The 13,763-nt window shown below is 43.7% G+C and overlaps 1 protein-coding gene across 1 annotated transcript in view; it reads right to left on the reverse strand.

The window, feature by feature from the left end:
• Nucleotides 1–9,136: 9,136 nt before the first annotated feature.
• The window catches only part of RPAP2 (RNA polymerase II associated protein 2), a 70,868-nt gene continuing 66,241 nt past the window's right edge, over nucleotides 9,137–13,763 (reverse strand). Inside the window, exons 12-13 of the mRNA XM_056844742.1 lie at nucleotides 11,031–11,180; nucleotides 9,137–9,220 (exon numbers count right to left, since the gene is read on the reverse strand). Coding sequence (XP_056700720.1) covers nucleotide 9,220; nucleotides 11,031–11,180 — 151 coding nt within the window. The 3' untranslated portion in view covers nucleotides 9,137–9,219. The remainder of the gene's footprint in view (nucleotides 9,221–11,030; nucleotides 11,181–13,763) is intronic.

The following is a 13,763-nucleotide window of genomic DNA, read 5'->3' on the forward strand; positions in this document are numbered from 1 at the left end:
AACCCAAAAAGATAAGGGTCGATCCCAGGGACCATACATTTGATAATTGGCTAGCAGGTTTCAGGGTCTACATGATGGTAGTGGCCGCCATCTATCCGACGAGGGCATGGCCTCTCCTCACCACAACTGCGTTCTAAAGGCTCGCGCCTTGGCCAGAGATGCAGTGGCATTAGAGTATGATGAGGAGTTTCGAAAAAGGGCCTCCCACAATGAGCAATGGCGCTGGGACCACATTGATAACTATCTCTGTTCCATATTAGTCAACCCAAACGTCAAGGGGAGGCCAGATTCTGGGAAAGCTTGGAGGTGGGTACAGTGCCGGGACTCGCTCAGGAGAGTGTGTTGAGAATTTGGGCAGGGCCGCTGCAATCGTGCAAAATGCAAATTTGAGCACATTTGCGAGACGTGTTCAGGTGGTCACCCTAAATCCAATTGCCCCAGGGGACAACAGCCCTTTCAAGGAGGCCAGCCCCCGCCTGGAAGGATGGGGGGAGCCAGAGGTGCTGCAGCAGGGGGGAAGTGACCCCCCCTTCTTGGAAGGTACTCACCATGACCCCCATTAGCTTAAAGGCACTTTGGCCATGGTTGGCGAGATACCTTAACTGGGCGGCTGCAAAATTCTTGGGAGAGGGGTTTTCCATGGGTTTTCATATCCCCTTTGTAGGCCTCAGAGTTTCCATGGACTCTAGTAACTTAAAATCAGCCAAAGAACTTCCTGACACCGTGGTGGGTAAAATAGCCAAGGAGTGCTTAGCTGGGAGGGTAGTCGGCCTTTCAGAGTCCCTCCACTGTATAACCTTAGGCTGTCTCCATCGGGAGTGGTCCCTAAGAAGGCCCCGGGTGAGTTCTGCCTCATCCACCACCTATCATACCCCAAAAGGGCATCTGTTAATGAGGCCATCCCTCCAGAGCTTTGCTCTGTCCGGTATGCCTCGTTCGATCGGGCGGTTAAATCAGCTCAGGCATGTAGCTCCGGGGCTTTATTGGCAAAATGTGTCATACCATCAGCCTTCAGGCTGCTGCCTGTGCACTCAGATGATTTCTGTCGCCTTGGGTTCCATTTTCAGGGTTCCTCATACGTTGATAAGGCCATGCCTATGGGGTGCTCCGTAGCCTGTGCTGCGTTTGAAACATTTGGCACTTTCTTGGAATGGGCAGTTATGGACAGGATGGGTTCCCCACTATTTAGATGACTTCTTATTTCTGGGTGCTGCTGGCACCAATGAATGCTTGGGTTTACTGTATACATTCCAAACAGTTGCCAGTGAGATCGGGGTCCCCTTGGCCCATGAAAAGACTGAGGGCCCCACCACCAGGTTAGTTTACCTGGGCATGGAATTAGATACTGTGGGAGGAACGTCCCACCTCCTTGAGGACATGCTGTTAGCAGTGCAGGCACTTATTTCTTTGTTCCTAGCCCAGAAGAAGTGTACCCTATGCTATGCCAGTGCCTAATGCTGCAGCTAATAAAGTTGTGGCCTGTTTCAATCCAACCTCATCTCATGTTTGTCACTGTATGCTGCATATCTGTGGGCCTTTATTCTTTCACACTGTGTTGCGGTCAGGGTACTGCTAGGTTCATGGTGTGTGTGTGTGTGGGGGAGTTCCCTGGGTTAGCTGGGCCTGGGGCTCCCCGGCTCAGGCTGGGACTGCAAGAGGGCTTCACTTTCAAGACATTACAACCACAGACAGAGCAATGAACAAGACCCAAGATTCTGAACAAAAGATTATCTACTGATTCAGCTCCAGAAAATGGAATAACCAGACTCCAGCATTCACACTTGAAAGGGTTCATGTGAACCCTTTAAGAAAAGGTAACCCATTAGCACAAAATATCATGGCTTGGATCCCATTACATTGTATCTGCTATGGTGCTTGCTTCCTCTGCTACTAGTACTTCCACATGCATAAGAGCATCTTGAGAAATACTGACCTTGTGCCTTTAGAAGTGCTGGTTGCAGGAGACGCAAGCCCCACAGCAGAGGAAAGCCTCCACAGTGGTCAAAGAAGCATGAGGGGAACAATGGCACAGGATCCAAGCTCATGTTAGGGGGTTGGACTGATGACCCTGGTGGTCCCTTCCAACTCTGTGATTCTATGATTAGCCCTAATAAGAACCACCGCGGTGCAGCAGTTAGTATTGGACAAAAAGCTGGGAACTCAAGGCTCAAGTCCCCACTCCAGCACGAAGCTTGCTGGGTAATCTTGGGGCAGTCATTCTCTTTCACTAGCAGCGGAGGGTAATCTGGTGAACTGGATTTGTTCCCCCACTCCAACACATGAAGCCAGCTGGGTGACCTTGGACTAGTCACAGCTCTGGTAGGGCTCTCTCAACCCCATCTGCCTCACAGGGTGTCTGTTGTGGTGAGGGGAAGGGAAAGTGATTGTAGGCCGGTTTGATTCTTCCTTAAGTGGTAGAGAAAGTTGGCATATAAAAACCAACGCTTCTTCTTCAGCCTAATGCAGCTCCTCAGATTGTTATGAGGATCAAATGCAGAAGGAAAATGGTACAGCAGCTTGGAGCTCCCAGGGGAAAGGGTAGGACAAAAAGGTACTGGAGAAATAGTAGATTTACAGCTCATAAAGGGAACTGTCCAAAACACCTCTAGAAATGTTGCATGCAGAGTCAGCTTCACATGCCTAAGCAATCTTTTTGCATTTAAGCAAAGGGCTTGATCAAGGCAAACTTTATGGGTGTGCAGCTCTCTGCATTTGTGCCTGGGTGTGCATTGTACAAAATGAGAAAACTGAAGCTTCGCTTAGTACAAACATTAAAGGAAGTCTGTGCAGCCACTGACTATGTGGATCTTTTCCACTGCTACACTAGAATTAACGGGGAAGAGGGTTCTTCTGCCACAGCCAGTTGGATAGTAGCAACTATTCTATACTTTGTAAGACTACTCTTGAATTATTCGGCTCAGTTTTGAGTGTTAACCGTAGGCATTTATTTTAAAGTTCTGCTTCATCTTGGTTCATGTAAAGGTCAAGAACAACCACAGCTGAAGGAACAATGACAAGTAAGAACAGAACTAAGTAAATGGCCTTTTTTCAGAGGAACTTGTAGCCTGGGGGAGGGCAGGCAAGCTACACGTCTTCAGTGTTTTGTAACTCGCAAAAATCTGTGTGCTGGAACAGGGAACACAGTATATAACACACATACACCTTGTTGCAGTAGTTGGTTTTGTTCAAATTTTGCGATTTTTTCTTTCATACTGGGTGGGGGGGCTGGTGGACCATGAGTTCATGAATAGATCAAGGTATGTTTTATAAGTACTGAAAGAAGACCTGTTGTTTAGTTGGTCTATCATCAAGAAGCCCTCTACTTATATATTTTCAGGCGTTGCCTTATCACGACGACTAGAAATTACTTCTTTAAAACAAAATGAAAGCCCTGATCTAGCCACGGCGATCCATGCGATGGTCACTTCTAGGCTGGATTATTGTAACTTGCTCTACGTAGGGCTGCCCTCGAGCCTGATCCAGAGGCTCCAGCTGGTAAAGAATGCGGTAGCATAGCTCCTTACGGGGACCTTGCCCCAACAGCATATACAACCAGTGCTTCGACAGCTGCACTGGCTCCAGCTGGAGTACCGGATCAGGTCCAAGGTGCTTGTTTTGACCCTTAAAGCCTTATGTGGTCTAGGACCCTACCTTTGGGACCTCCTCTCCTGGTATACCCACTGAAAGACGATACGTTCTGCCGATGAAAACTTGCTGGTGGTCCCTGGCCCCAAGAGTGCGCGGCTGTTCCCAACAAGAGCCAGGGCTTTTTCGGTCCTGGCTCCGGCTTGGTGGAATGCTCTTCCTGGTAACATCAGGGCCGTGCAAGACCGAGTTATTCCACCAGGCCTATAACTGAGGGCAGTTGCAGCTGTCATCAATGCTGGCCTCCCTACTTTCCTCCCTTTCTTTTCTGACACATGCTTCTGCATGGACCTGAGGGGGTCCTGCTGCCTGCTTCCCTCAGCAGATACTATATGGAAACTGAGCGCCATCTATGATTTTATATCTGATTAATATTTGAGTAATACATTTTATTGTTTTAAATGTGTTATAAAATCAGCATATTCCATATAAATATTCATGATTGTTACCAGCCCTGAGCCTGGCTTCCGCCAGGGTGGGCGGGCTAGAAATTGAATTAATAAAATAAAAAAATATTTGTAGGACTTAACAGAAGCGGCTAGGAGGCAGCACATAGATGGTAGAATCACTGTTCCCTTTTCTCTTGAAATCCCACAGTTCTGTTCTGGGATCTTATGGTTCAGCAGATATGAATCACTTGTTTTCAAGGCTTTGATACTGTCATGCAGGCCAGAAAGTGGTCTTTTGTTAATTTCTCATCAATGTATCTCATTCTCAACGTAGCCCCATTTGTGGATACTTAAATCTAGATTGTGGAGCCAAGACAGATCTTTCTATAAACCTGAGTAAAACCTCAGGTTTGCAGAAAAATCTGTAACTTAAAAAAAATGCATTGGGGGTTAAAACTCTCCAAAATAATAGATGCAGCATCTGTAGCATTAAGAAGGAAATGCCCTCAGTGGCCATTTCTAGGTAACCACCACATAACTGCCAGCCTTCCAGTCTTGTTTTCTGTCAGTAAAATGAACGGAGAGGGGGCAGGACCCTTTTCATGGCTGCTCTGACCTTTGAGGGAGGACTCATTGGGGCCAGGCCTGGCAGCAACCACCAGGTGAATTGCTACCATGCAACTTGCATGACTCGCCGAAACTGGACTGCTTGCAGCCATTCAACAGCAGCCATCTCTTCATAGCCAGTGTGGTACAGTGGTTAAAGTTCTATATTAGGATCTGGGAGATGCAAGTTTGAATCCCCAATCTGCTGTGGAAGCTCACTGGATGACTTTGGTTCATTTTGTCACTCTCAGCCTTGTTGAGAGGATAAAATGGAGAAGAGTGTTGTAAACTGGCTCGAATCCATGTAGTGGAAAAAGGTGAGGTAGAAATATAATAAATATAGCTGAAGATGGGGGCAGATAAAGGTAGTTGAGTTGGTGGCTAGGAAGGAGAGAAAGAAGCAAGGAATGGGGAGAGGATATGGGGGCTGCCAGGAGGAGGGAAGAAGAAATGAAGAGGAAATTAGGGGAAAATGAGGTGCGCCCTCCAAGTCCTTGCATGTGCCCTACTCTGCAACTGGGCTTGGCCTGGCAAATGGCACCATGCAATTCAGCTAGTGTATTCTCAGGGAAAGGGAAGGAGAGAAAGTTGAAGATGGGGGGGGGGGCAACAAAAGTGAGAAGTGGGTGAGAAGGAATCAGGAAAAGGGGAGAGGGTATGTGGGCTTTCAGGAAATGGAAAGAGGAAATAGTAGAGGATAGGAAAATGAGATTCCCCCTACAAGTTCTTGCCGGTCCCCTGCTTGTTTCTTATAATTACCAGGTGTGTTGAACTTCATGGTGTGAACACAGCCACAAAAAACCCTAGGCCTTAAAAAGTGTCTCACCCACTACTCAGCTGAAGTTCTCTAAGAGAACACAAATGTTTTTGTCATTTTTAATACTTGCTCTGATCCAGAGAGATTGATTTTTGGCCCAATGTTTGTCCCAACACTGCAGAGTGAGAACACCTGAGCTTATACCTGTGGGCAAAATACAAATAATATATATTTCAAATCCTTTAACAGCCAAGACTCTCATGCCAGCTCTGGCTCTCCCTAAACATTTATTACAGGATGCTCACATCTTGGATCCTGAGATGCTTGGGAGAAAGGCAGTCATATAAATATTGTAAATGTGAATCCCATTCTCAAGGTCCTTTGAGGGGAAACCTTGACATCCATGCCACCCTAAAGCCTGACTTTAAATGTGTTCAGTGTCATCAAGTCACTTCTGACTTAAGGCGACCCTATGGATTAATGACCTCCAAAACATCCTATTGTTGACAGCCTTGCTCAGGTCTTGCAATCTGAGGAGAGTTCAGGATTAATTTGATCTAGAACCCACTTATTTGTCTTTTTGGCAGTCCGTGGTATCCATAAATCTCTCCTCCAACACCATATTTCAAATGAATTAAATTTCTTCCCATGAACTTTCTTCATTGTTCAACTTTCACACCCATACATAGTAATGGGGAATAGTATGGGTTGAATTATCTTGATCTTTGTCGCCAGCAACACATAATTACATTTAAAGATCTTTTCTAGCTCCTTCATGGCTGCCCCGCCCAGTCTCAATTTCTGATTTGTTGGTTGCAGTCTCCCTTTGGTTCATGATTGAGCCAAGGAATAGAAAATCTTTAATAACTTCAATGTCTTCATCGTCAACCTTACAGCTGTATAATTCCCCAGTAGTCATTACTTTTGTCTTCTTGATGTTCAGCTGTAATCCTGCTTTGGCACTTTCTGCTTTAACCTTCCTTGGTAGTCATTTCAAATCTTCACTATTTTCTGCCAGTAATGTGAGGTCATCGTCATATCATAAATTGTTAAAGTTCCTTCCACCAATTTTCACTCCACCTTCATCTAAATCTAATTCAACTTTCATTATGATATGTTCTGCATACAATTGTCTTAAATAGATCATCCCCTCTTCTTAGGGAACTCTGAAAACAGTAGTTCTTCATGGAACTTTCAGGATTTCTAACAAAATTCTAGGTTCCCTTACCTCACGACCAGGAGTCTTTGGGAGAAGCCCCGGCAAAATCGTACAAAACTGGTATAAATAAGTAGTGAAGATATACCCTAAGGTGCATTTGGTGACATCTGTGCATGAAAACCTTCACACTCTGCCCAGACCCTGTAAGACATCAGCACTCTCTACAAACATCAGCACTCTCTACAAATCGACAAGATTTCCTGCATATAAAGTGAAAAGGACTTAGTTTGGAGCATGCAGGGGATACAAATTCTTTTTGTAGAGGAAAAGTCACCACCATAGCTTGAGAATGCAGAAGAACAAAACAAAGAAATCCCTTTCATTCTAGGAAATGGAAATAGAGAGTTTCTTAGTAGTCTGAAAGGGAGATTTTTTAAATTATTTTTTTAATGAGAGGGGTACAGAAGGGACAAAAAGGGAAAAGACAAAGATATCCTGCATACCTTTAAAAAAAAAAACAACCCCACACAAATTCCGAAACAGATCGAGCAGACTACATCACCCTACTTTTCTGAAAGGGAGATTTAAGATTTAAAGCTTGCAAGACATTCACTTTTTAAGAGGCCATAATTGTCATTGTAACTGAATAATAAATTCACACACACACACACACTTTTTGATAGGGAGATTTAAAAAGAGTGTGTATATGTGAATTTATTATTCAATTACAATGACAATTATGGCCTCTTAAAAAGTGAATGCCTTGCAAGCTTTGTAACCAGTTTAAATGTATCCAGAGTCTGAAGAATGAGCTCAAAATAAAACTGTAAAAAAACCATTCTAGAAAGCCAACAGGAAATGTAAAAATAAAACCCTGTGAAAATAAAGGTCTTGAAATGGACAACGTTATTTTGTGCTTCTATGGAACCCACCTAGTACACTTGGTTGCAGAGAACGGACACACAGCTGTGAAACTCGTCTACACACAGACAAGGTGCAGGATTGTGGTTTTGCTAGCAAACTACCGTATTTTCCGCTCTATAAGACGCACTTTTTTCCTCCTCAAAAGTGAGGGGAAATGTCAGTGCGTCTTATGGAGCGAATGCAGCGGCAGCGACGCCAGCCAGCTGGGGGTGGGAGGCCCCTCCCAGCCACCCAGCGCAGGGCAGAGCAGTTTAACCTTCCCCCCCGCGCGCTTCCTGGTCCTGAGGCTCAGCTGTTGGGTGGGTCCACAGCTGAGCCTCAGACCGGGATGGGTGTGTGTGCGGAGGAGCAGTTTAAAGACCCACCGTCCCTCCTAATCGGGCTTGCAGCGTGGAAAGGGAGGCTGGAGCCTTCCCCCAAGCCCCGCTGTGCACACGCTCTGATCTCTCAGAGCGTGCACACAGCGGGGCTTTGAAGGCTTCAGCCTCCCTTTCCACGCTGCAAGCCTGACTGGTCCCAATCGGGCTTGCAGCGTGGAAAGGGAGGCGGGAGCCTTCCCCCAAGCCCCGCTGTGTGCACGCTCTGATCTCTCAGAGCGTGCACACAGCGGGGCTTTGAAGGCTTCAGCCTCCCTTTCCACGCTGTAAGCCTGACTGGTCCCAATCAGGCTTGCAGCTTGGAAAGGGAGGCTGGAGCCTTCCTCCTAGCCCTGCTGTGCGCACGCTCCACAGAGCAGGACTAGGAAACTGGAAGTGGAGTGCAATAATCCCTCCACCCAGCCCTGGCCATAAGTACCTCTCAGCTGTTGGGCGGGAAGCGCAGGGGGGGTGCGGAGGTTAAACTGCTCTGCGCTGCCTGCCCAGGCAGCGCAGAGCAGTTTAAACCACCACCGCCCCCCTTCCCGGGACTCCCAGGAAGGGGGGCAGTGGGGAAAGAGAAGGAAAAAGGAGGAGGAGGAAGAAAAAGAAAAATATATATTTTTTTCTTCTTTTTCCTCCTTTAAAAACTAGGTGCGTCTTATCGAAAGGTGGGTCCTATGGAGCGAAAAATATGGTAACCTAGAAAGCAGCAGCCCTAACTGCAAATGCTGCAGCAATAACATATTTGGAACATAATTGTGAATTGTGCCCCCCCCCCCCCGTTTCTGGAGATGCAATTAAGGATTTGTACTGATGAAAAAATACTGTCATGAAACAATAAGAGGCCCTTGGCCTACAACACACTCCCAAGTACCAATTCATTAAAAATCATCTTATTAGGTCCAGAAAAACATTTTGTGATTAAAAAAACTAAAACAATGTCTCTGATACTTTATTAATAAAAATGAAACTCACATTACAAGGTGCTACTTTCCCGAAAACTGACAAATTAGGAGCAGCAAAATATGGTTTGCAGTTTCAAATAATTTCAATCACACAACATCCTTATGCAAAACTAAAGGTTTCTTTGGTGCAATTTGATGAAGACAGCAAAAGAGCTGGGTAGATTTTCTTGGTGTTTTCCCTGTGCTTTTAGGAACAGTCAGTTTTTCATCATAAAATCTTCATTTTGGCTTGACTGATACATGCAGTGATGGTGTACTAATTAGCTTTCTTGAAAAATTCTCCTGCCATTCACAGGAACTAGACTGGCAATAAGATTTTACATTTTCCTTCTACCTTGTGCACTGGAAATTATGTTGTCTGGTGACCCCATAGCAGGTTTCCAGCAAAGGAAACAGTTCTGGATAATCATCATACTCTGTGAGCAAAACACACAAGATAACACTTGATCACTAGCATGAAAGCATTTATGTCAAAGGAAATGTTCTAGAAGTTATAAAAAAGCCTAAGTCTACATATGAAAAATAAAAAGGAAAGGAGGCTTCATTAGAAATGTACACCTGAAATAGATTATATCATGTTTCATTACCATATCCAGTCATCTTAATGCCCTGTAATTTAGTGGCATTTGATTTCATGCATAAGATGCAGAATTTTCTCTGAACTGGTAATGTACTTTACTGGTCCAGTCCTTTCCTGGTGGAAGCTGGAACATAAATTAAAAATATAATTGCATCAAAAGACTACTGATGTTGGCAACACCACCGAGAATCATGAAACAAGACAACTACCATGTTAATCCGCTCCAGTTCTCTGTGCAGAATACCTGCAGCTGAAGATTTTCTGATATACAGGTTCTTTTCACATCAGCCAGAGAAGACTGCCAACTTCAATAATGCGATCTGTTACCCAATATTTTACAGTTTAGAAATATTTTTTTCTAATATAAAATGCCTAAGGTGATATTGTAGCAGCTTAACCTTGCAAGCGCTTCTCCTTCCTTTAGCAGCAGGGAAAAGAACCGTTTGAAAAAAAAAAAAAATATTTTTGCAATCTTTACTACTACCTCATGGCTTCCTGCCAAATCTGTTTTTGTAAGCTAGAACACATAAACGCTGGCCTGATTAATCTTGCTTCATAGGTCTTGCATCCTAAAGCCTTTATCACCTTGTTCCTCTGCTGTGAATCCTCTTTGGCTTCTCCACATCCTTCCTAAAATGGGGCAACAAGTAACTGAACAAAAAGCTCGAGGCCCAACAAGGGCTGCTCTGGGTGATGCTCCATCTTAACATACAATGCTTTTATTAACACACTATGAAAAAGTTTCCTCCACCTGCCTTGAGGGATTGCAATGATGGAGGATTTTTTTTAAAAAAATTGATGTTAGATATTTATACCCTGCTTTTCTCCCCAATGGGAATCCGAAATGGCTTAGCTCATCTTTCTGGTAATTTCACTTGCTTCGTTCCCTCTAACTGTGGTGTATTTTGTTCATCAGAAAAGAGAGGTCTCTCAGAGAAGACTTGTGGGACAAAGAGATGGCTGCTGGAGGGAAGATCTACTTTGCAGGCTTTTCTATGCAATCCAACCTACGATTTGCTGATTTATAAACACAGAAGTTCAACAGGCATATGGAATCATCTTGGTAAATAAGCAGCGTTTAGGGTATTTCAGCACTTGTTGACTCCTGTGCCAGTCCCCCAAATTACAGGAACTGACTGTTAATTACAATCCTTCTGCACAGTTTTTTGCTAATAAAATCTTCCAGATCCACTCCAACTTGAACTTCAGTTAGGGATCGGATCAGATAGTTGAGGTGTTCAAATGCACTAGTCAGTTTGGCTTGGTTTCCCAAGCAGTGTTGACGGGATCCCTGAGCAATGTTAGAGGCTGGAAAACCTCCTCCACCAACTGCTTCCATGAGTTTTTACACTGGATGAAACCTATAAAGGATTCATGTATGAGTTGGGCTCCCGTAGTTGGCCTGTTGTACTGTAAAGTTACTGTGTGCTGTTTTACTATTTTGTGGCCTTAAACACTGGAACCCACTTTAAGACCCTGGAAGGGAGAAAAGTGAGCTAAAAATGCCATAAATAAACAAAACTCATCTCTCAGTATCCCAGTTGTTTCCTTCTCCTGCTATATTCTACTGCCATTTTTTTAAAAATCCATAATATTGATTGCATTTTATAGGAAGCAAATTAAAATAAGAAAAAAGAACTACTGACCAGTGAAGGAAGCAGTCACTTCTAAATAATCTTGTTAAACTTTCAAAGTCTTCATGTGTGAAATGTAACTCTTCAAACAAAGTAGTCAGGAACTGTGTATATACTGGACTCTGCTGTGAACGTGTAAAGGCAGGAATAGACTGTGACAATCTGAAAAATGACAATACGTATTTTAAAAATCTACCAAGTAAAACTCATAATAAAATTCGAACAATGATTTGAAATTATTAAGTGAGCCAGAACAATCTGCACATTCACTTTCAAGTAACCTTGGGGAACAGCAGTAATGTCCTGCTGGATTTCCCAGCAGTATACAATAGTTACAGTTTCAGACTAGAGGAGAGGAGATCTGGGTTCAAATCCATGGTGTGGCATGAAGCATACTGTGACACTGGGCCAGTCACTTCCTCGCTGCCTAACCTACCTCACAGGGTTGTTCTGAGAACAAAAGAAGTGGGAGGTGAAGACCTCTTGCTCTGAGCTTCTTGATGAAGGGACAGGATAGAAATCTTAAAATATCAACATGCACATGTGTATGACTAAAACACTGATCAAACGATCTAGCAGCAGGAACACACCTAGAGCTAGTTCCATATGTAAGCCATTACTGCAAACATATCTGCAATTTTACCTGTCATTAAAAAAATTTTATCTTGCCTTTTGACCTAATATTATGGCTGTTTACTAGGATTTGACAGTTGACATAAAGTGCAGCAAGAATCAAGCATAACAAGGCAAAGTCTGAAACTGGTAATGCAGAGGAAATTATTGTATGCAGTAGAACCAGATAGAAGATCACAATACACATTCCATTCTGCGTTATAAGGCAAACAGAAAGGCATCTGCATTGAGACCAAATGATCACCCCATCCACATCAATGTGGCCATTTGCCACATGCACTGGTTGGTTTACAGCAGCATTCAGTGATGTTCACGGCATGCAGAAGGCAGGTCTTTGGATCTGCCTTCTTCCACCTTCAGTAGGCAGTGGTACAGTACATAATACCTGTGTGTGTGGTTGGACTCAATCCCTGCCACTTCTGCGCAGGAACTCTGCTTGGAACATTGAAAAGCTGCTGCCTATCCAAGTAGTACAGGGGTCCTTTTTGAACTTGTGGGTACTTGTTGAATTTTGAGAACATAATGGCTGCCCTGGGGAGTGGGCCCAGTCACAAAGTGTTGCGACGTTTCACATAATGTTAGGAAGTGTCACACCAAACATCCTCGTATGACGCAAGCAGTTGTTTCTGCCCCCCAGGCTGTTCTGAAGCACCTCCTTTTTGAATGAAACACAGCAAGGCCAGGACTGGCTCTCTGCTCTGGGGAAGAGGCAAGTGGGTGCCAGGAAACACATTTCTCTATTTTATTCTCACAACAACTCTGCCAGGTAGGTCAGGCTGAGAGTGTGTGAGCTATATGGCAGAGTAGAGATCTGATCCCAGATCTTCCCAGTCCTAATCCAAAACTCTAACCACTACTCCATACTAGTTCTCTTGCTGATCTTCTCTGCTTATGTTGAAGCCACAAGGACTGTGTGCGTAGCATAATTTGTATCTTGGCCCATATCAACGCTATCCAATGGACTGTTAATGGACTCAGCAGCCTTTGTACCAGTTCTTATACTTGTATATAGAAATTCACAGGGTCTGGGCAGTTAGCAAAACTTACCTATGGAAACAGACAAGACTTATGGATAATAACACTGTAAAGACAACCTTAATTTATCTAATCTACAAACTATTCTTCTAACCTGTACCTGTCTTTTAACCAAATCCCCCTCCCCAACAAAAATATGGAGTTTACTATTCTCCGTTTAGCTAAGCAACATCAGGAGCTGCTCAATCTCTACCCACCAGAGGTGTGAAATATATGTATTGAGCTTGCCTTGTTGTGTGCCATGATTTCTACAAATGCCTGGACACTTCCCAAAGAGGCTTTTCAGATGATTATTTAATTTAACTTTACCCATTGCCTGTGGGCACATAAAATATGAATAAAATAACTCTCAGAAGCTGCAGATCAATGGGGAGTAATCAGAGTAGTGCATTTCTCAGCCATGCCTCTGTTCCTTGAAGCATTCTAATAAGTGAACTTTAAATAGACAAATTCTGTGTGTGTGTGAGTGAGTGAGACAGAGTGCACAAACTCTGAAATAGCCTTAGCAAGAAAGAATGCTCAGATTGAAAAGGAGAGTTCGAGCTTGCACTTTATGAAGCTAGAACACTAGAAGAAAATACAAACACTCCCATCTTTTTAAAATCACATAACTATGTTCTAATGTAATAGTACAGGTTAGTTCATGGTTTTAAAAAGGCAACTGACTTGGAAGGTGAAAAGTCATTACCCCCACCCCCACACACACATATCAAACCTGGCACATGTGAATGAACAGAGACAACAGGTATACAGCCTACTGCAAAACCAACAGTAGATCTGTTTTTTCACCACCTTATCTGCACCAGAATTCTATGCAATTAAAAAACAACTACCTTCACCAAGATTGCCATTATGATTACTTATATCCCATGAAGTCAGTGACAAAAAGAACATTTTGCAAAGTCAGCTGTTTTAACTTTCAAAGTCCCCCATGATTATTTATTTAAACCCTTTACCCACCCTTCCCATTGAAGACCATGTGAGGGCATCTCACAACAAAATAATTAAGACACCTACCAAATGATCTAAGCAGCGATGAGACCCCTGCTTATAATAAAAACCATGATCATAAATCAT

The sequence above is a fragment of the Euleptes europaea genome, chromosome 2 (assembly GCF_029931775.1).
Source record: "Euleptes europaea isolate rEulEur1 chromosome 2, rEulEur1.hap1, whole genome shotgun sequence".
Taxonomy (NCBI): Eukaryota; Metazoa; Chordata; class Lepidosauria; order Squamata; family Sphaerodactylidae; genus Euleptes; species Euleptes europaea.